A 20,081-nucleotide genomic window follows, 5' to 3' on the forward strand; every position below is an offset into this window, starting at 1 on the left:
AGGTGGGGGTTCCCTTGGAGCGTGGGGCAGCCTGGGCGAGGGGCCTGTGGTGGTTTGCAGGCCGGCCATGCCCCCCGGCAACCCAAGTGGAGGCCCTGGTATCTGGGATTTATCTATCTTCTATAATTGAAACTTTGTAGCCTTGAGTGGAGGCCTAGGCCAGCCAGGGTGTGCGGAAAGCTTGGCTTCCTCCATCGCCGGGGAAACCCAAGCCTCCTGCTCGCTCTGTGGCCGCAGCCATCTTGATTGGGTTAATTTGCATACTTGCTCCTGATTGGCTGGTGGGCGTGGCAGAGTGATGGTTAATTTGCATATTACTCTTTTATTAGATAGGATTAGTTTCAGGTTTACAGAATAGTGGTTAGACAATTATATAATTTATGAAGTGATCCCCTTGATAATTCTAGTACCCATCTGGCACCATATATAGCATATATAGTTATTATAATATTATTGACTATATTCCCTATGCTGTACTTTTATACCCCCATGACTATTTTGTAACTCCCATTTAGTACTTCTTAATACCTTCAGCTTTTTCTCCCTGCCCTCTCCAACCTCCACCCATTTGGCAATGCTCAGTTTATTCTCTGTATCTATGAGTCTATTTCTGTTTTATTTGCTCATTTATTTTGTTCTTTAGATTCTATATATATAAGTGAAATCATATCATATTAGTCTTTCTCTGTCTGACTTATTTTGCTTAGCATAATACCCTTTAGGTCCATCTATACTGATGCAAATGGTAAGATTTCATTCATTTTTATGGCCAAGAAAGATTCCATTATATATATGTCCCACCACTTTTTTATCCACTCATCTATTGATGGGAACTTGGGTTGCTTCTTTATCTTGGCTATTGTAAATAACACTGCAATGAAATAGGAGTGCATATATCTTTTCAAATAAGTGTTTTAGAGTTCTTCAAATATATACTCAGAAGTGGAATCACTGGGACATAATGCAGTTTCATATTCACTTTTTTGAGGCCCCTCCATATTGTTTTCCACAGCTGCTGCACCAATCTACATTCCCCCAACATTGCAAGAGTGTTCCCTTTCTCCACATCCTCACCAATATTTGTTGTTTGTTGATTTACTGGTGCTAGCCATTCTGATAGGTGTGAATTGGTATCCCATTGTGATTTTAATTTGCATTTCCCTGATGATCAGTGCACTGAGCATTTTTTCCTATGTCTGTCTAAAAAGGACATACAGATCCATTTTTAATTGGATTGTGTGTTGTTTTTTTTTGTTGTTGAGTTTTATGAGTTCTTTATAAATTTTGAATATTAACCCTTTATGGGATGTATCATTGGCAAATATCTCTTTCCATTCAGTAGGTTGTCTTTTCATTTTGTTAATTGTTTCCTCTGCGGTGTAAAAACTTTTTACTTTGCTATAGTCCCATTTGTTTATTTTTTTCTTTTGTTTCCTTTATCTGAGAAGATATATCAGAAAAAGTATTACTAAGAGAAATATCAGAGTGTTTATCGCCTATTTTTTCTTCTAGGAGCTTGATGGTTTCGAGTCTTACATTTAAGTCTCTCATCCATTTTGAGTTTATTCTTGTATATGGTGTAAGAAGGTGGTCTACTTTCATTTTTTGCTTGTATCTGTCCAATGTTACAAATACCATTTATTGAATAGACTGTCTTTACCCCATTGTATATACTTTTTTTGTAAATATGTTTATTGATTTTAGAGAGAAAGAAAGGGAAAGGGAAAGACAGAGGGAGGGAGGAAGGGAGGAAATCATTGATTGGCTGCCTCCTACGCGCCCCTCAGATGGGACGACCCTCAGCCAACTGAGCCACACTGGCCAGGACCACATTGTATATTCTTGCCTCCTTTGTAATATATTGACCATATAGGAGTAGGTTCATTTGTGGACTCTCTTCTGTTCCACTGATCTATAGGCCTGTTTTTATACCAATGCTGTTTTGATTACTATAGTCTTGTAATATAGTTTGATGTCAAGTAGCATGGTAACTCCAACTTTTTTCTCCTTTTTCAAGATTGCTGTGGCTATTTCAGGGCCTTTTTTGGTTCCATATAAATTTTTGCATTATTTGTTCTAGTTCTGTGAAAAATGCCATTGTTATTTTGATAGGGATTGCACAGAATCTATAGATTGCTTTGGGTAGTGTGAACATTTTAACAATGTTAATTCTTCCTACCCTAGAGTGCCAGTATATGTTTCCATTTATTTGTATCTTCTTCAATGTCTTATAATTTTCCAAGGACAGGTCTTTTACTTTCTTGGTTAAATTTACTCCTAAGTATTTTTTTATGCAATTGTAAATGGGATTGTTTTCTTAATTTCTCTTTCTGATAGTTCATTATTGGACACATACTCCCTCTTTTATAAAACTGATACCTCTTATTTTATTTTTTATTACAGTTTGCATTCAACACTTTCTATTAGCTTTAGTTATATAGCACAGCAGATAAAAATTCATATAGGTTACAAAGTGTTCTTTCTGATAATTCAAGTGCCCACCTGCACTATAAATAGTTATTACAATATTAATTATATTCCCTACTAGAGGCCCGATGCACGAAATTTTTGCATGGGGCAGGAGGTGTCTCTCAACCTGGCCTGCACCCTCTCCAATCCGATTCCCCTTGGGGGATGTCCAACTGCCGGTTAGGCCCGATCCCTCCACAATGGTTGAGGCCTGGAGATATGGCCACAGAGGTCCCCTTTCACCCCATTTTTCCCAGATGCAGGCCTTCCACCCACACAAAAACATATTTTCTCATATTTAAGTTATCTTCCAACTTTCCAAAAATCCCCTTTTAACCCCACATCTCACACCAGCCACTGCCCATTTTTCTGTTCCACTTCATAGAAAAACCTCTTGAAAGAGCTGTCTGCTTGCACTCTTTTCTTCCTCACCTCCTATTTACTCTTTAGTCCCTGTAACTCAGCTTCTGCCCTATTTTCCTACTGTATCTGCTCTTGTCAAGTCACATTAGGCCTCTGTGCGGTCAAATCCAATGGTCTTTGTGTAGTCTTCATCTTTCTAGACAGTTTCTAACTAATCCCTCCTGTTTGAAACATTCCCCTCACATGGCATCCTTGACACTACACCCTCCTGGTTTCCCTACCTCTGGCAGCTCCTTCAGAGTCTCTGTTGCTGTCTCCTCCTCTACCCAACTTCTAAATATGGAGCGCCTTATATTCTGCTCTTCTCTCTGCTCCTACTTCTCTCTTATATTTACCCTTCTCACTGAGAGATCTCACCTACTCCCTTGGCTGTCAATACCACCTATGTGCTGTTGACGCCCACATTTATGTTTTTAGTTCAGAACCCTCCTCTAGCCTCTTCACTCAGATGCTTCCTGAACATCTTATCCCAAATGTGGCCACAGCCTTGCCTCTGACGAAATCACTTCCTCCATCAGGCAGTCTTCTCTATCTTAAATGCCATCACTCTCAGTGTTGTATGAAAGGAGAGAAGGTTAGCACTACCCTTGACAAAGATGGAAGAGGCGCCTGGCCAGTGTGGTTTATTGAGCTTCAACCTATAAACCAGGAGGTCAGGGTTCAATTCCAGGTAAGGCACGTGCCCCGGTTGTGGGCTCAATCCCTGGTGGTGGGCATTCAGGAAGCAGCCAACTGATGACCTTCTCTCATCATTGATGTTTCTATCTCTCTCCTTCTCCCTTCCTCTCTCTTAAGTCAATAAAAATATATTTTAAAAAAGATGGAAGAGGCTCTAGAACCTAACAACATGCATATGGTTAAGGCATTGCCACTTAAATGCCATCACTCTCCACCCAGGTAGTCAAGTCAGAAACCTAGCAAACATTTTGACTTTTCCATTTTCCTCACCCCATTCTATATCCAGCAAGACCTTTGGATCTATCTCAAAAATACACAGAAGCCATGCCTTTTATCCATCCCTACTACCAACTTCCTTAGCCAAATCACCATAATCTCTTACCTGTAATAGCCTCACTGGTTTCTCTACTTCTATTTTTCCCTATCCCTAAAATTTAGTCTCTAATCATCAGCTAGAGCAGTGGTCGGCAAACTCATTAGTCAACAGAGCCAAGTATCAACAGTACAACGATTGAAATTTCTTTTGAGAGCCAAATTTTTTAAACTTAAACTTCTTCTAATGCCACTTCTTCAAAATAGACTCGCCAGGTCGTGGTATTTTGTGGAAGAGCCACACTCAAGGGGCCAAAGAGCCGCATGTGGCTCGCGAGCCGCAGTTTGCTGACCACGGAGCTAGAGTAATCTTTTAAAAATACAAAATGGATCATGTCCCTCTCCTGTTAAAACCCTTTAAAGTTTACCTTTACTAGTGTCAACAAGGCCCTGCATGATCTGTCTCTGCTCACTCTTCGATCTCATTTCACTGTTTTGTCTTGACTCAACATCCTTGAGCCATATGGTCATGATGTTTCCTAGAACATATATAATTCTTTCCCACCTAAGAGTCTGACTAGACTGCTTTTCTCCCTTTCCCCCATGCCATCTCCCACTGTCCATCTCGCCTTAAATACCATCTCCTTAGAGAGGCCTTTTCCAACGACACTAACTAAAAAACAGAACCCCTGCAATTCTATATAGCACCATAGACCACTATATATTTCCTTCTATCACGTATATTCTCTAATTATTATGTTTGTTTTCTTTTGGTTTTTATTTAATATTTTTAAAAATTGATATTTAGAGAGAAAGGAAGGGAGACAGAGAAACATCAATATAAGAGTGAAACACTGATGGGCTGTACCCTGACTGGGAGTCAAACTGGCAACCTTCTAGTGCACAGTCCTTACAGCCAACCAACTGAGCCACCCAGCCAGGACTTGTTTGTTTTCTTAATTAACTTCCTTTTTTTAAAATTTGTATTTTTATTGATTTTTTACAGAGACGAAGGGAGAGGTATAGAGAGTTAGAAACATTGATGAGAGAGAAACATCAATCAGCTGCCTCCTGCACACCCCTACTGGGGATGTGCCCACAACCAAGGTACATGCCCTTGATCGGAATTGAACCTGCGACCCTTCAGTCCGCAGGCCGATGCTCTATCCACTGAGCCAAACCAGTTAGGGCCTTACTTAACTTTCTTAACCACATCTTATATACCTTATCCAATTAGAATATGCTATTTCTTATTTTCAAAACAGGCACTCAATATATTACCTAATGAATAAATGAATGATTACCTTTAATATAGTTGTCATGAAGACTGAGCAGCCCATCAGCACAAAAATCATAAGGCCTGTCACTCTCTGTTCTCGGATGCCCAAGAACTTGGGCTGTTCTCCAGGAGCGGAGCACTCAGATTCCAGTTTGAGGCTGTTCACATGTGTGATGGACAGGACAGTTGCAGCCACAAACCAGGGCAGGCCCATGATGGAGCAGACACCCAACATGATGGCCACCATTAGCAGGTCCAGGTGGTAACCACAGCCTTTCTGTAGGGAAATAGAGTCTCCATCACCATCAGTTGGGCATAGAACAGTGAGCTAAGAGTATTCCAGCCCCTTCTGGTTTGGAGGGAACAGAGAAAAAAAAGGGAAACTTTAGTTTTTCCAAAACATGCCAATATCCATTCTTTATGCAAGTGCCCCCAGATCTCACTCTGCATCTCACACATTCAATTATTCATCCTTTCTTGGAAGAATAACCAGAGATCAAGCCACATCTTGACCATTCTAGATGGTAGACATTATAGGGGTTAAAGATAAATATCCTTATTGGGTTCCAGATCCTTGCTAAATTTGTGTTGCCTACTCTAAGTAAGGAAAGTACAGAGATGAACACATTAAGCATCTCACTAATACATTCATTGGAACTTACCCTACCTCTGTAGGATCCTTGAGCTTAAGGTTCAGTCTAGAAACCCCAGAAATAGACAGCAATGGGAGAATACCTGCCTCTAGGAAACAGTGGCCCAAGCCCTGACCTGAACCTCAGGAAGATAAGCCTGACCCAGAGCATGTGGCTATATAAGGACCACTAGGAACTGTGCCAGTCCAGCTTCCCCATAGGTTTGAATAGAGAGTAGTGGAGCCCAAGCTTCTTTTGTATCATACCATTGTACTCCACTCTAGGAATTGTAAACCCCTAGAAACCTCTTATGAGCTCCTTCCATGACTTCTTTTATCCAGGTACTACAGTTCCTGGTCTAAATGAATTTACCCTAAATTTTTTTAAAAAATGTAATAGGATGCCATTAATCCTTCTAGGTCAGAATTTCTTGTTACCTTGAGCTTGTGTTCCTTCCTGTTAATAATAACAGCTGTGATCTGCTGGTCCATGAATATTAAGATAGTGCAGAGTAGAGCTGGGATAATTGCAGCTATCACAGTCCACCAGGGATTGGGGCCAATGGGACTAATAATCCACCCTCGATCATCCCTTGTTGGCTAAAGGAAAAAACAAGGTTTTATTTTTGTATTTTAAGTTAACTATAGTCATTAGGGCAAAACAGATCAAACTGAATCACAATATCCACAACTCTTTTATTCCTGAATGAGAATCCTTTAAAAAAAAAAAAAAGGCAAGAATACAGCAACTTTTTTTTTCCAGTATAAGCTCTATATACTTGAAAGACAGACTTTTACACATTTCCCTTACCCAGTTCTCTTACCTGTGTGCATATATGCTTCCTTATCTTCAGTTACACTCAAGGCATTCTATGTGATTCTATTTAAAGCCAGCCTATCCAATTCTGCATCATGTTTCCTGACCTCATACTTAAGAACTTCTAACTTTCATTTTGCCACACTCTTGGTTCTTCATTTTTTCCTTTCTACCAAAGCACTCCACTCAGATATAATTATTTTATAACTAAAGGGCCAATACACGAAATTCGTGCATGGGTAAGGTCCCTAGGCCCAGCCGGCGATCAGGGCTGATCTGTGGGGTGACCAGCCGGGTGACTGGGCCCCCACTAGCACCCTCCTTGGCCAGCCTAGTGCAGGCCGCTCGCCAGCCCTGCCCCCTGCCACTGCCACGGGTCGCCTCCCTCTGCCTCCTTCTGTGGGGCGACCGGCGGGACAATCAGGGAGGGCCCTCCTTCCCCCCTCCCCCTGCTAGCACCTGCCTTGGCTGGCCTGGGGCCTGCAGGCTGGGGATAGCTCCCTTGCTGAGCGTCTGTCCCATGGTAGTCAGTGCACATCATAGCAATTGGTCGTTCCACCAGTCATTCAGCTGTTCGGTCAATTTGCATATTGTGCTTTTATTATATAGGATGTCTAATACTTAAAGAAAACTCTCATCTGTTCCTCATGCATACTCCAGAAACTACCCCATCATTGTGTTCTACTCCGCATTATTGTAGTGTACAGCAACTCTTTAGGAAATCTATGACCTTGCTCAGAGTCAATCCTCAATTATGAACTTCTTATGGAATACTCATTAGTTCTTTACTTCCTTCTCCTACTCTCCAAACCCCTATGTACAGAGAAAACAAACTTATCTCAACATTAACCCAAATAAAATATAATTAACAACAAAATTTTTTGTCCAGTATAATTTATTAACTTCAAACAATAAATATAAATAACTTTGACTCTCTTCCTCCTGAAGCCATATAATGTATGTCTACAGGACAAATAAAGGCAAAGTAGAGCCAGTTGCACAGAATCTCATGCACTTAGCTTGGAATGGTTTAGGGGTCTTCTCTCATCAGTACTGAAACAGGGGCCCAGGCACTATGAACTTGAGAGAGGAATCTAATGAGGAGACAGAAGGAAGCTAGGTAGTTAGGAATTGGTACCATGGTGGTGGGGAGGAAGGAGAACCAGGAACCTAGCTAAGCAGAGTTACTAAGGCACCCCAACTGGGCACGGAAGGGAGGGTGCACTTGGAAGACATAAGCTTTAAAATGTATGAATGTTGCTAAGACAGGCAGCTTGCAGATAACCAATCACAAGACAATGAGGCCTATAACCAATCCCAAGGATGTTATTAAGGCAGAATTATTTGAAAGGACCAATCAGGAGCTAGCAAGGCTGTAAACTGCATCCACCCCCTAAATTAAAAAGTGCTCGCTTGTTTCTCTCTTCTCTCTGGTGTGCTGGGTCCCAGGGGGATGCTTCCCTGTGCCCACTTGGCTTATGGCCATGTGGGGCTCTACACATGGATTAATATACTTTAACACCTGGCTGTAATATGTAAAAGAAGCTCTGGATATTTGTCTGCTCTTGGAACCCTAACTGCACCTTTTCCAGGACTGGCTTCTCTCAATAAACTTTGCTTCCATTAACGGTTTTAGTCCGCGAATCCATTCTTTGGTTTTGTGAGACAACCAACTCAGACTCAAACACCCTACAATTTGGTTTCATTAAAACTGCTGAATCTGGGTACTTGTTTGACCTTTCCAATGCCCCTGTAAAACCACACTGTTCATAAATCTTATTTGGGTGTTCATGGCATACCTAAACTCTCCTAGATCCTCAATCTCTGCCTCCCCCTTCCAAAGTACTCTGAGGAAGAAAAGTTCACCTTGTTTGGCTAAGCAGTAATCCTATATAATAAAAGGCTAATATGCTAATAGACCAAATGGAAGAACAACCTGTCGCTATGACGTGCACTGACCACCAGGGGGCATGTGTGGAACATGGCAGGCATTGGCAGCAGCGGGATGGTGGAGCAGGTGAGCGGGGGCGCCAGACCAAGATGGGGCGCCACTCACTGTCATCGGGGCGAACCTCTGGTGGTTACTGAAAATTCTTTGCTCCTGCTTGCCATGGTCCCACCTGCCACTCATACCCACTGCCAGTTCCTCGCACCGGTCCCGATCACTCAGCGCCATCAGCAGGTGCAAGCGGTGGCTGCCAGCCCTAATCGCCCCTGAGGTCTTCTCCACCTCCCCGCCTCCCTGCTCCTGAGGGGCAATCGTGGTAGCAGCTGCTGCTCACACCCGCTGCTGGCACCAGCCCCAACTGCTCCACACCATCAGTGGGTTCGAGCAGGGCCAGCGTCGTCAGCACATGGGAGTGGCGGCAGCAGACAGGGGACCGGGGGCCATGGTGGGAGGGCCCAGGCAGGGGCGTGGAGGATGGGCCAAGACCTGCCCCTGTACCTACTGTAGCCTCGCGGCCCACAGTTCCTTCAAGGTGTAAGAATTTGTGCACTGGGCCCCTAGTGGAGTATAAAGGCCCAGGATACAAACTGGCCCAGAAGTGACCCAAACTCAACAAAGCCAAGACTGTTATATCTGAAGTATTTGGTTCCATATTGGTCATGACTCTAGGATTCAAAGACTCCTGAATAATGTCACCAAGTCCCAAATTATAAATGGGTTAGATCAGTGGTCGGCAAACTGCGGCTCGCAAGCCACTTGAGGCTCTTTGGCCCCTTAAGTGTGGCTCTTCCACAAAATACCATGGCCTGGGCAAGTCTATTTTGAAGAAGTGGTGTTAGAAGAAGTTTAAGTTTAAAAAATTTGGCTCTCAAAAGAAATTTCAATCGTTGTACTGTTGATATTTGGCTCTGTTGAATAATGAGTTTGCCAACCACTGGGTTAGATTATAAAAGTTTACAAAATCTTTTAGTCTCCTTAATAACAACGTTCTAAGTGGTAATTAAATTGTCAGGCCAACACAAAAACTTATTAAACTCTGACTGACATTAAGCCATTAGTAATAGTACTAATCTACAGATTGGGTCTTGGGGGCTATGTGGAGTAACAGGAAAGGGAAAAAGTAAGAATATTTCCTCTCTGATTCCTAAAAGCAAGGCCTGCCAATGAACATTTTCTTTTTTTTTTAAATAAATCTTTATTCAGATTATTACAATTATTTCTCCTTTTTCCCCCCATAGCTCCCCCCTCCACCCATTTCCCACCCCACCTTCTGCCCTTACCTCCCCCCCACTGTCCTCATCCATAGGTGTACGCTTTTTGTCCATTCTCTTCATGAACCCCCCATACCCCTTTCCCCCTGAGAGTTATCAGTCCACTCCCTTTCTATGCCCCTGATTCTATTATATTCACCAGATTATTCTGTTCCTCAGGTTTTTAATTCACTTGATTTTTAGGTTCGCTTGTTGATAGATATGTATTTGTTGTTCATAATTTTTATCTTTACTTTTTTCTTCTTCCTCTTCTTTAAGAATACCTTTCAGCATTTCATATAATACTGGTTTGGTGGTGATGAACTCCTTCAGCTTTTTCTTATCTGTGAAGCTCTTTATCTGCCCTTCAGTTCTGAATGATAGCTTTGCTGGGTAGAGTAATCTTGGTTGTAGGTTCTTGCTATTCATCACATTGAAAATTTCTTGCCACTCCCGTCTGGCCTGCATAGTTTCTGTTGAGAAGTCAGCTGACAGTCGTATGGGTGCTCCCTTGTAGGTAACTAACTGTTTTTCTCTTGCTGCTTTTAATATTCTCTCTTTGTCTTTTGCTCTTGGCATTTTAATTATGATGTGTCTTGGTGTGGTCCTCTTTGGATTCCTTTTGTTTGGGGTTCTGTGGGCTTCCTGGACTTGTAAGTCTATTTCTTTCACCAGGTGGGGGAAGTTTTCGGTCATTATTTCTTCAAATAGGTTTTCAGTATCTTGCTCTCTCTCTTCTTCTGGCACCCCCATAATTCTGATGTTGGTACGCTTGAAGTTGTCCCAGAGTCTTCTTACATTATCTTCAACCCAGGGGCCCAGGCACTATGGATTTTTTTTTTTGCTTTTTGCTTTTTCGGTTGAGTGTTTTTTGCTTCTTTGTATTTCAATTCTTTGACTTGATTCTTGGGTTCCTCTATTCTGTTTCTGGGTCTCTGTATAATATTTTTTATTTCAGTCAGTGTATGTTTAATTTCTAGTTGGTCCTTTTTCATATCTTCGAGGGTCTCGTTATATTTATCGGCCTTTTCTAGGATATTCTTAAAAAGTCTTATAACCGTGGTTTTGAATTCTATATCCAATCGTTTGTTTTCCTCCATTTCTTTCATTTGTGATCTGATTCTTTGACCCCGCATTTTCACTGATTCCCTGAGTTGGTAAGGTAGATATTTGTGCTAGGTTTCTAATATGGCCCAGTGGGTCTGCTTCCCCAGTTAACCTGAGGTTGACACTCTTGGTGCACCCCTTTGTGGACTGTGTGTACAGCCTTGTTGTAATTAAGTCTTTATTGTTGTTGGTATCACTGGGAAGAATTCACCTCCGGGCCAGTTGGCTGTAAGGATCAGCTGTGTCTATGCTGGGAGAAGTTCGGTGCTGGAGACAGCCTTATAGGATTAGACTTGCCAAATTGCAATAGCCTCTGTGCTCAGCTTGGATGGGGTGGAGTCTCAGTTTTGGCTTCCTGTCAGCCTTGCCCTTGCATGCATGTGCGCTTTCAGTCCTCCGCCTTCCCCAGCTCGAGTCTCCGCCTGAGAGTCCAGACTCCCCCCACAAGAGCGTGGGTCCCCAGGGGCTCGCCTGGAACTGGGGTTCACTGCAGTCAGAACTGGGGCTCAGTGCCGTCAGGAGCCTCTGACTCCCTTTCACTAGGGAAAGCCTGTGGCAACCTCCGCAGCCTTTGTGCGCACTGGCACGCGCACGCGCGCTTTCAGTCCTCCGCCTTCCCCGGCTCCCGAGTCTCCGCCCGAGAGTCCAGACTCCCCCACAAGAGCGTGGGTCCCCAGGGGCTCGCCTGGAACTGGGGTTCACTGCAGTCAGAACTGGGGCTCAGTGCAGTCAGAATCCTCTGACTCCCTTTCACTAGGGAAAGCCTGTGGCAACCTCCGCAGCCTTTGTGCGCACTGGCGCGCGCACGCGCGCTTTCAGTCCTCCGCCTTCCCCGGCTCCCGAGTCTCCGCCCGAGAGTCCAGACTCCCCCCGTAAGAGCGTGGGTCCCCAGGGGTTCGCCCGGAACTGGGGTTCAGTGCTGTCAGAACTGGGGTTCAGTGCGGTCGGAAGCTTCCTTCCCCCTTCCGCCAGAGAAAGTCAGCCAGGCTCTCAGCCGCCCTTCCTCTCTGCGCGCACAAAGCCCCTTTGCCGTACCTCCAATTCTCTGTGAGCTTTCCTCTTTCCTTCTAGTTGTAGAATTTTCACTCAGCCAGCTTTCCTGTGGTTCTGGATGGTGTCCGTTCTGTCTTTTAGTTGTAGTTTTGAAATTGTTGTGCGAGGCAGCAGTTTAGGTGTTTACCTATGCCGCCATCTTGGTTTCTCCCCAATGAACATTTTCTTTGACATTCTTCCATTTCCCTTTCTCATCTTTCTTCCATCTCCCAGAGACCTTCTTCCCAGATGTCCCAGGAATTCTGTGCCTTCTGACTATCTTAAACCTACCCATCAGGGAACCATTTCAAGGACTATTTAATGCTCCCAAATTTCTTATTTTTATGCAAAATTCATTCCTCTTGCAGGGTTGACCTGAGAGGGAAAGGTAATTGCACTCATTCACACAAAAGTGAGAATGACATATTATTGGAAATATTACAGTTTTAAAGAGTGTGTTTTTTAATCCATAAATTTCTAACTGGTGGCATTTCAGCAAATTTACCAAAATACAATACAAAAATTTCAGGCCTACTTTAGGCAGAGCAAGGGAAGACAAAGGCCATTACAAGTCAAAGACTGCTTTATTCCTATCTTCCTTTTCCTCCCCAGCCTCTCATTATATGATTCTTCTCCAGTCACTGACTATAGCCAGGTTTTTTTCTCCTCTCCACCTCGTGGGGATCTATGGAGCTGAGTTCAGCTTTTCCATCTTCTCTATTTACTCAGTCACTGTCCCCAACAGAATTAGATTTGAAGTCCCACATATTGATCATTTATTTTACTTTTTATATAGGTTTTTGGGGAAATATTATAGATTATAGAGAGTTATGCAAACAATGAAATAGGGTTGAAAACATGTCATGGTTACTCTGGCAGGAGCCCTAGGCTCTGGATGAGGCACCTTCCCTAGCTCACCTCCTCACCTGGCAAAATACGTTAGGGTAGGACCAAGTCCTACGTTTAGCTTTCTCACCCTTCCCAGTGCCTCATACAGTTGGTGCTCAATAAAAGTGCTGTTAACCAGACTTGTGCCAGAGACCCATATTTCCACAGTAACTGGTATGCATTAATGTAAATGTGCACATTCCAATATTTTAAACCTTAACATTAAAAACAGTTAAGTGGCCCTAACCGGTTTGGCTCAGTGGATAGAGCGTCGGCCTGTGGACTGAAGGGTCCCAGGTTTGATTCCGGTCAAGAGCATGTACCTTGGTTGCGGGCACATCCCCAGTAGGGGGTGTGCCAGAGGCAGCTGATCAATGTTTCTCTCTCATTGATGTTTCTAACTCTCTATCCCTCTCCCTTCCTTTCTGTAAAAAAAACAATAAAAATATAAAAACAAAACAAAACACACAGTTAAGTGGCAGACTCCTGGTCAAGATGGCAGCATAGGGAAATGTGGTACTTGCATTCTCCCACAACCACATCCAAATTACAACTAAACTATATAACCACCATCATTCAGACCACCTGAAATCTAGCTGAATGAAAGTCCTAAAACTAGGATGATGAATGGGCTGGTACCACACCCACGTGTGGAAAATGAACATCAGGAGGGACATCTTGGTTGTGGAGGTACACCCTGAGGAGTGAGGGGTTCCAGTCTCATACCAGGCCCCCAGTCCAGGGTTCCAAAGCTGAGAAATCCCCATAATATCTGGCTGTAATAATCAGCAGGAATAGAGTTGCGTGAGATGGAGGGCTGCTGGAGTCCCAGGCAGTTCCTCTTAAAGGGCCTGTGCACATACTTACTCTGACTCACGAATCTCAGAGAAAAGGGGGGGAGGGGTGGGGAAGAGATTAACCAAAGAACTTATATGCATATAAACATAACGCATAGACACAGACAACAGTGCCATAGGCTTGGGGGTGTGGAGGGTAGAGGGAGTCAATGGGGGGAAAAAGGGGACATCTGAAATACTTTCAACAATAAAGATAAATTTTAAAATAAATTAATTTTAAAAATAAAAACAGTTAAGTTGCATTAATGATAATAAATAATACTTTTTGTTCATTAAATAAACTTAGGCTTGCTCCTTTCTGACTTGAACCTAGCCAAGCCTGATGAGTTCATTTTTCTGAAAAGGCATAAAGAGCAAGGTTCATAAAGGACTGAAAAACTCAGGATTTAGGATATGAAAGGAGGTCTTTGAAATTAACTCCAAAGCAGATTCTATGAAATTACATGAGGTACCAAGTACCCTGAGATCTGTTTACCTTGAACACACTTGGAACTTGAAGTTTTGGTGATGGGACTCCAATCAGAAAGTCAATAATCACCATTGTGAAGATTGTGAGGAAAACGGCAAAGTCACTCACCATGGAGCGTACCTGGCATGCAAAAGAATTAGAAAAGTGTTTTAGTAGGTTGAAAGCAGTAGAAAAGAATTTAATATTGTAAAAGGTTTAAAAATCCTCAGGAGAATGCTTTAATTTTATATTTGAATTAATACAAGCATATTTAAACAACAGGAATATGTTAATATGCCCAAGTTAATGCCTCCACCAAACCCCGAAATGGTTGCTCATTTCACTGAGTTAAAAACCCAAAAGGCCCTCTTGGCCTATGAGGCCCACACTCACTGGCATCATTACCTCTCTGAACCCAGCTCCTAATGCTCTCTGTTTGCTCACTCTGCTCCAGCACACAGACCTCCCTGTTGTTTCTTAAACATGCCAGACTCACTCCCACCCGAATCTTTGAACTTATTCATCCCTCTATCTCGAATGTGTTTTCTCCAGTAATTTCTTGAGTCGCTCCCTTATCTCCTTTATGTTCACTCAAATACGACCTTTATGAGATCTTCTTTGATGACCCTACTTAAAATTGGTTGCCACCTGCCTCCCCAGCTCTTCCTATACTCCTTTCCTGCTTTATTTTTTCTCCATAGCATTTATCACCATTTTTTCCTAAGAGGACTAACCCACTTTATAGTTTAGTGTAGCTTTAATAAATACAATGCTTCTGAAATGCTCAGTGCCGGTCTTAAGCTGAACTTCCAACAGAAATAGAGAAAATATATCTCAGCCATGCTGAATATCACTAATACCCGAACCCACCATGAAGCCCATCTTGACCATCCTGGGGCCCAGCGGCTCTTCTCTCCTCTGAACTCCTATGGCACTTACATCCAACTCTTTACTACTGTCTCATATGACCTGGTTGTTTCATATGTTTCCACTTCCTAGCCAATCTTTTGCATCCCCTACAGCACTTAACCCAGACCTGAGCAAGTAGTTAGTACATAACTGCCATTTGTTCACCATTTGTCCAGACTGGAAACAATGACCGGGAGCATATCTAATATGTATCTCCTTAATTACTGTGTAGATCCACTGAAGTCTAAGAACGTTTTAGTGATGTATGTGTGAACAGTAAATATCCAATCAACTGACCCCTTTCCCCATTCATACATCCTGCTCTGCAAATGTGCCTGATTGAAACCTCAGAGAAAAACCACCAATTCCTCCTGATTCAAGCTCCTTTTCAAAGCAATAGCCCCTTCAGCCACTCTAAACTTGGCCTATAATTCTGTCCTACCATAACTGGGCATGACAAACAGTGTCATCTGCATCAGGGAGAGGTTATTGAGGCTTCAAACACACAAGCAAACCAAGTCAGGAGCGTTCTCACTGCTGCAGTCAATTTAAACAGTGATTTCACAAGCTATTACAAGAGCCATTCTCGAGAGGAGACTTTGGGATCCCCTACCTAATCCAAAGCAATCATCCCAATTAATTATATTAATTATATTAAGTAGCCAGCTCTAGCTATTGCATTATAGAAATAAAACTTAATAGCATTTCAGAAATGAAACTTAGTAGCTGTTAGAGAATACTACTCCACCTTAAACTCACCTGTGACTTTTAAATCAAAAATATTTTACATATTAACTCCTCATTCCACACCACACATCTATGAAAGGGCCTGCTGGACACTAGAAGAAGAGATGATGCAGTGTGGCTCATCGGGACATTTAGAATTCTCCACCTGCCACTCTACTCAACAAGTAGCTTGGAGGCTGAGATGAGTCTGTTATATTAGGACTAGAGGCCCGGTGAACTACATTCGTGCACTGGCGGGGGGTGGGGTTCCCTCAGCCCGGTCTGCACCCTCTTGCAGTCTGGGACCCCTTGGGGGATGCCGCCTGCTGGCTTAGGCCTGCCCCCCCACAGAGCCAGCCAAGAGTCTGGCTCAGGGCTTCTGGCTAAGTGGGGGAGCACACTGACCACCAGGGGGTAGCTCCTGCATTGAGCGTCTGGCCCCTGCTGGTAAGTGCGCATCACAGCGACCAGTCGTTCCACCGTTTGGTCAATTTGCAATAGCCTTTTATTTTATAGGATTCTAACACAAAAGAAATGTATGAACATGCTACCTACTCTGGTTGGGAAATAGCGGCTTGTCTTAAATGTCTTTAAGGTGCTTGAAAGGATGAAGGTGGTGAAGAAGAGAATGCAGGACCAAAACAGCACATCAGGAGTATAGGGTCCGTGATGGCCACATGCAGGTCCTGTGAACTCTCCATGCATCTCCTGGCATTCCTGGAGAAACAAACATTCTGGATAATGAAAAGCAGGCAAGAGGGAGTAACTAGTGGCTGCCTTCTGAGTCCACCACTCACTGTGATCCCGCAACTGCTGAGGAGCACATGCTGCCAGCAGCGTTAACCTCCATATAGTCATGTGGGTCTCACTTGCGTAGGCCCCTTCCAGGTAGGGTGCCTACTTACCGTCTGAACTAAGACATTTAAAAAAAGTTTTTTTCATTGATTTCAGAGGAAGGGAGAGGGAGAGAGAGATAGAAACATCAATGATTACAGAGAATCATTGATTGGCTGCCTCCTACATGCTCCCTTCTGGAACTGAGCCTGCAACCCAAGCATGTGCCCTGCCCAGGAATCAAACCAGGTTCATAGGTCAATGCTCAACCACTGAGTCACACTGGCCGGGCCAAACTAAGACACTTTTGAAAATGAAACCAGAACTGTTTCAAGAAAACATGAGGTTCTAAGAGGGCCCTAGCAATTTGTACTATTTTTATTACAGAGGCCTTGCTGATTTGAATGTCCTTCAAGCTCCATAAAACGGGATCTGCTCCCCAACCCTGCCTGGTTTCATTCCCACATATCTTTAGTACAGTGCATGTGAGAGAGAAGTAAGAGATAATATTCTTTTATCTTTATGTGCAAGACAATTTTGAAGTGGGGGGAGTCAGTAATAATAGTTTAAAAGAAGAAAAATGCTTTATTTCTGTAAATGCCAGAGCTTGCTAAAGGGCTACCCACTTCTACCTAGAAGACTCCCTTAAACCTGGTAGTCACAATGTTAGGCCATCTGGCAGCTCCCAGACTTACAGTAACAGTCAGGTTAGCCCAGTGGACTTCTGTTGTCACGATGTTTTCATTCTTCCAATACTGTAGTGTGTGATTGTTTGGATTCTCTGGGACAGTACACCTGCAGCTGGAGGGGGGAAAAAAGATTCCTGAGGAAAGCAGCCAACTATTCAATAAAATATTTTTCGCCATGACTGGGCTAAAGGCTTTAGTATCAGAGCCTGCTTTGCTTCTCCTTTGCCCACTTCAGATTCCTGAGGTTGGTCTTACTGGATGAGGCCCAACCACACCCTGGTTTTTCAGTCAGTCATTAATAAAGATGGACTCAAATCAGTGTGTGGATCTTGGATTCTGTTGTATTGACAACCAAGCTTAGCATCTGATGCACTCAGAATGAGCCCTGGAGGTTTCTTAGTTTCTACCTCTTAGGCTTGTCCTGTGGAATTCAATCTACATAGCAAGGAGGACATGATAACCCACTCTGCTCCCAACAGTTTTCTCTAAACCTGGATGCCTTGCTCCCTATACCCGTCACACTACTGCTCTAAAATTCAGAGTCTCCTAACACTGTGGTATCCCTCGTAATCCACTATCTTGGCCATTCCCTGGCTTCCCAGGTCTCTTCCTCTATCTAAACCAGACCAGGCCAGACCTGTGTCACTGGCCACCATGCTGCCTCCCAGTCTCAGCATGCTTCATGCCTGAACTGGCTCCCTGTACACTCAACTAACATGGTCATTCCCACCAACTTTGTTTCATACAAGAATCTAATAAGCATGTCTTCTAAGGATACAGCATAAACAGAATTAAAATTCAAAAAGATCTCAATAGTTTACAAAATAGGAGGAATCAACAAAATGAAAAGTAATACGGAAATCTATAAAGTCCTAGATTTAAGTATATAAAAAAAAAAATCAATTCCAAACTTTGAAGCAACAGAGATATCCTTCAGTAGGTGAATGGATGTACTTTAGTATAGCTCAGTGGTCGGCAAACTCATTAGTCAACAGAGTCAAATATCAACAGTACAACGATTGAAGTTTCTTTTGAGAGCCAAATTTTTTAAACTTAAACTTCTTCTAATGCCACTTCTTCAAAATAGACTAGCCCAGGCCATGGTATTTTGTGGAAGAGCCACACTCAAGGGGCCAAAGAGCTACATGTGGCTCACGAGCCACGGTTTGCCAACCACTGCTATAGCTACACAATGGACTATTATTCAGTGCTAAAAAGAAAAAACCTAAGGGTCCTTCAATGGACAATTGAATAAAGAAGATGTGGTATACGTATATAATGGAATACTACTCAGCCATAAGAAAGTATAAAATACTGCCATTTGCCACTACATGGGTAGATCTTGAGAATACCATGCTAAGCAAAATAAGTCAGACAGAAAGAACCACATGATTTCACTCATTTGTGGGATATAAAACAAAAAGTAACAGGTGAACAAACAAAACCAACAAATGAATTCATACACATAAACAACAACATGGTGGTTACAAGAAAGGGGTAGGAGTGGGGAGGATGAGAAGGGTAAAGGGGGTCAAATAAAGGGTGGGGCAAAAGTAGGTTAATAGATAAAACCAAGATGGCGGCATAGGTAAACACCTAAACTGCTGCCTCGCACAATATCAAAACTACAACTAAAAGACAAAACGGACACCATCCAGAACCACAGGAAGGCTGGCTGAGTGGAAATTCTACAACTGGAAGAAAAGAGGAAAGCACATTGAGACTCAGAGGAGCTGCAAAAGGCTGAGGTACGGAGACTTGCACGCAGAGAGGACGGGCGGCTGTGTTCATGGGCGGCTGAGTGTGCGGCTGGCTTTCTAAAATGGGAGGGAAAAGGAAGCTCCTGACTGCACTGAACGCCAGTCCCAGGCAAGACACTGGGAAATCAGACTCATTCGGGGGGAATCTGGACTGTCAGGAAAAGAGAAAGCACACTGAGACTTAGGAGCTGCGGAAGGCAGAGATCAGGAGGCACGTGTGCGCAGAGAGGACTGACTGCTGAATGCACCGGAGGTTGAGTGCGCAGCTGGCTTTCTAAAGCGGGAGGGAGATGGAAGCTCCCGACCGCGCTGAACTCCAGTTCTGCCAAGTTTCTGGGAACCCCGACTCATTCGGAGAGAAACTGGACTGTCTGGCAGTGGGTGAAACTCGAGGGCGGCTTTCTCTCAGAGGTGCTTGCAGTGATTATCGAAGGACACTGAGACCCAGGGGCCTCATAGGGCAGGGCTGACGGGAAGCCAAGGCTGTCTGCTCTGCCCTGACACTCTGCCCCATCCAAGCTGAGTACAGAGGCTTTTGCAATTTTGCAAGTCTTGTCTCATAAGAGTGTCTCCAGCACAGAAGTTCTCCCAGCGTAGACACAGCTGATCCTCACAGCCAATTGGTCTGGAGGTCAATTCCTCCCAGTGATACCAACAACAATCAAGACTTAACTACAACAAGGCTGTACACACAGTCCACAAAGGGGTGCACCAAGAGTGTCCACCTCAGGTAACTGGGGAGGCTGAGCCACTGTGCCCTAGAGGACACCTACCACACAAATCTATTCTACCAACTCAGGGAAGCAGCAAAAATGCGGAGACAAAGAAACAGATCACAAATGAAAGAAATGGAGGAAAACAAATGACTGGATATAGAGTTCAAAACCACGGTTATAAGGTTTTTCAAGAATTTCCTAGAAAAGGCCGATTAATTTAGCGAGACTGTCAAGGATATTAAAAAGGACCAACTAGAAATTAAACATACACTGACTGAAATAAAAAATATTATACAGAGACCTAACAG

General features: G+C 43.4%; 1 protein-coding gene across 1 annotated transcript in view; it reads right to left on the bottom strand.

Moving 5' to 3' along the window:
* The window catches only part of SLC4A8 (solute carrier family 4 member 8), a 94,105-nt gene that overhangs the window by 18,417 nt on the left and 55,607 nt on the right, over positions 1-20,081 (bottom strand). The window contains exons 15-19 of the mRNA XM_080662911.1: positions 17,304-17,409; positions 16,330-16,491; positions 14,167-14,280; positions 6,231-6,392; positions 5,187-5,438 (exon numbers count right to left, since the gene is read on the bottom strand). Coding sequence (XP_080519037.1) covers positions 5,187-5,438; positions 6,231-6,392; positions 14,167-14,280; positions 16,330-16,491; positions 17,304-17,409 — 796 coding nt within the window. The remainder of the gene's footprint in view (positions 1-5,186; positions 5,439-6,230; positions 6,393-14,166; positions 14,281-16,329; positions 16,492-17,303; positions 17,410-20,081) is intronic.

This window comes from Plecotus auritus (assembly GCF_963455305.1).
Source record: "Plecotus auritus genome assembly, chromosome: 3".
NCBI lineage: Eukaryota > Metazoa > Chordata > Mammalia > Chiroptera > Vespertilionidae > Plecotus > Plecotus auritus.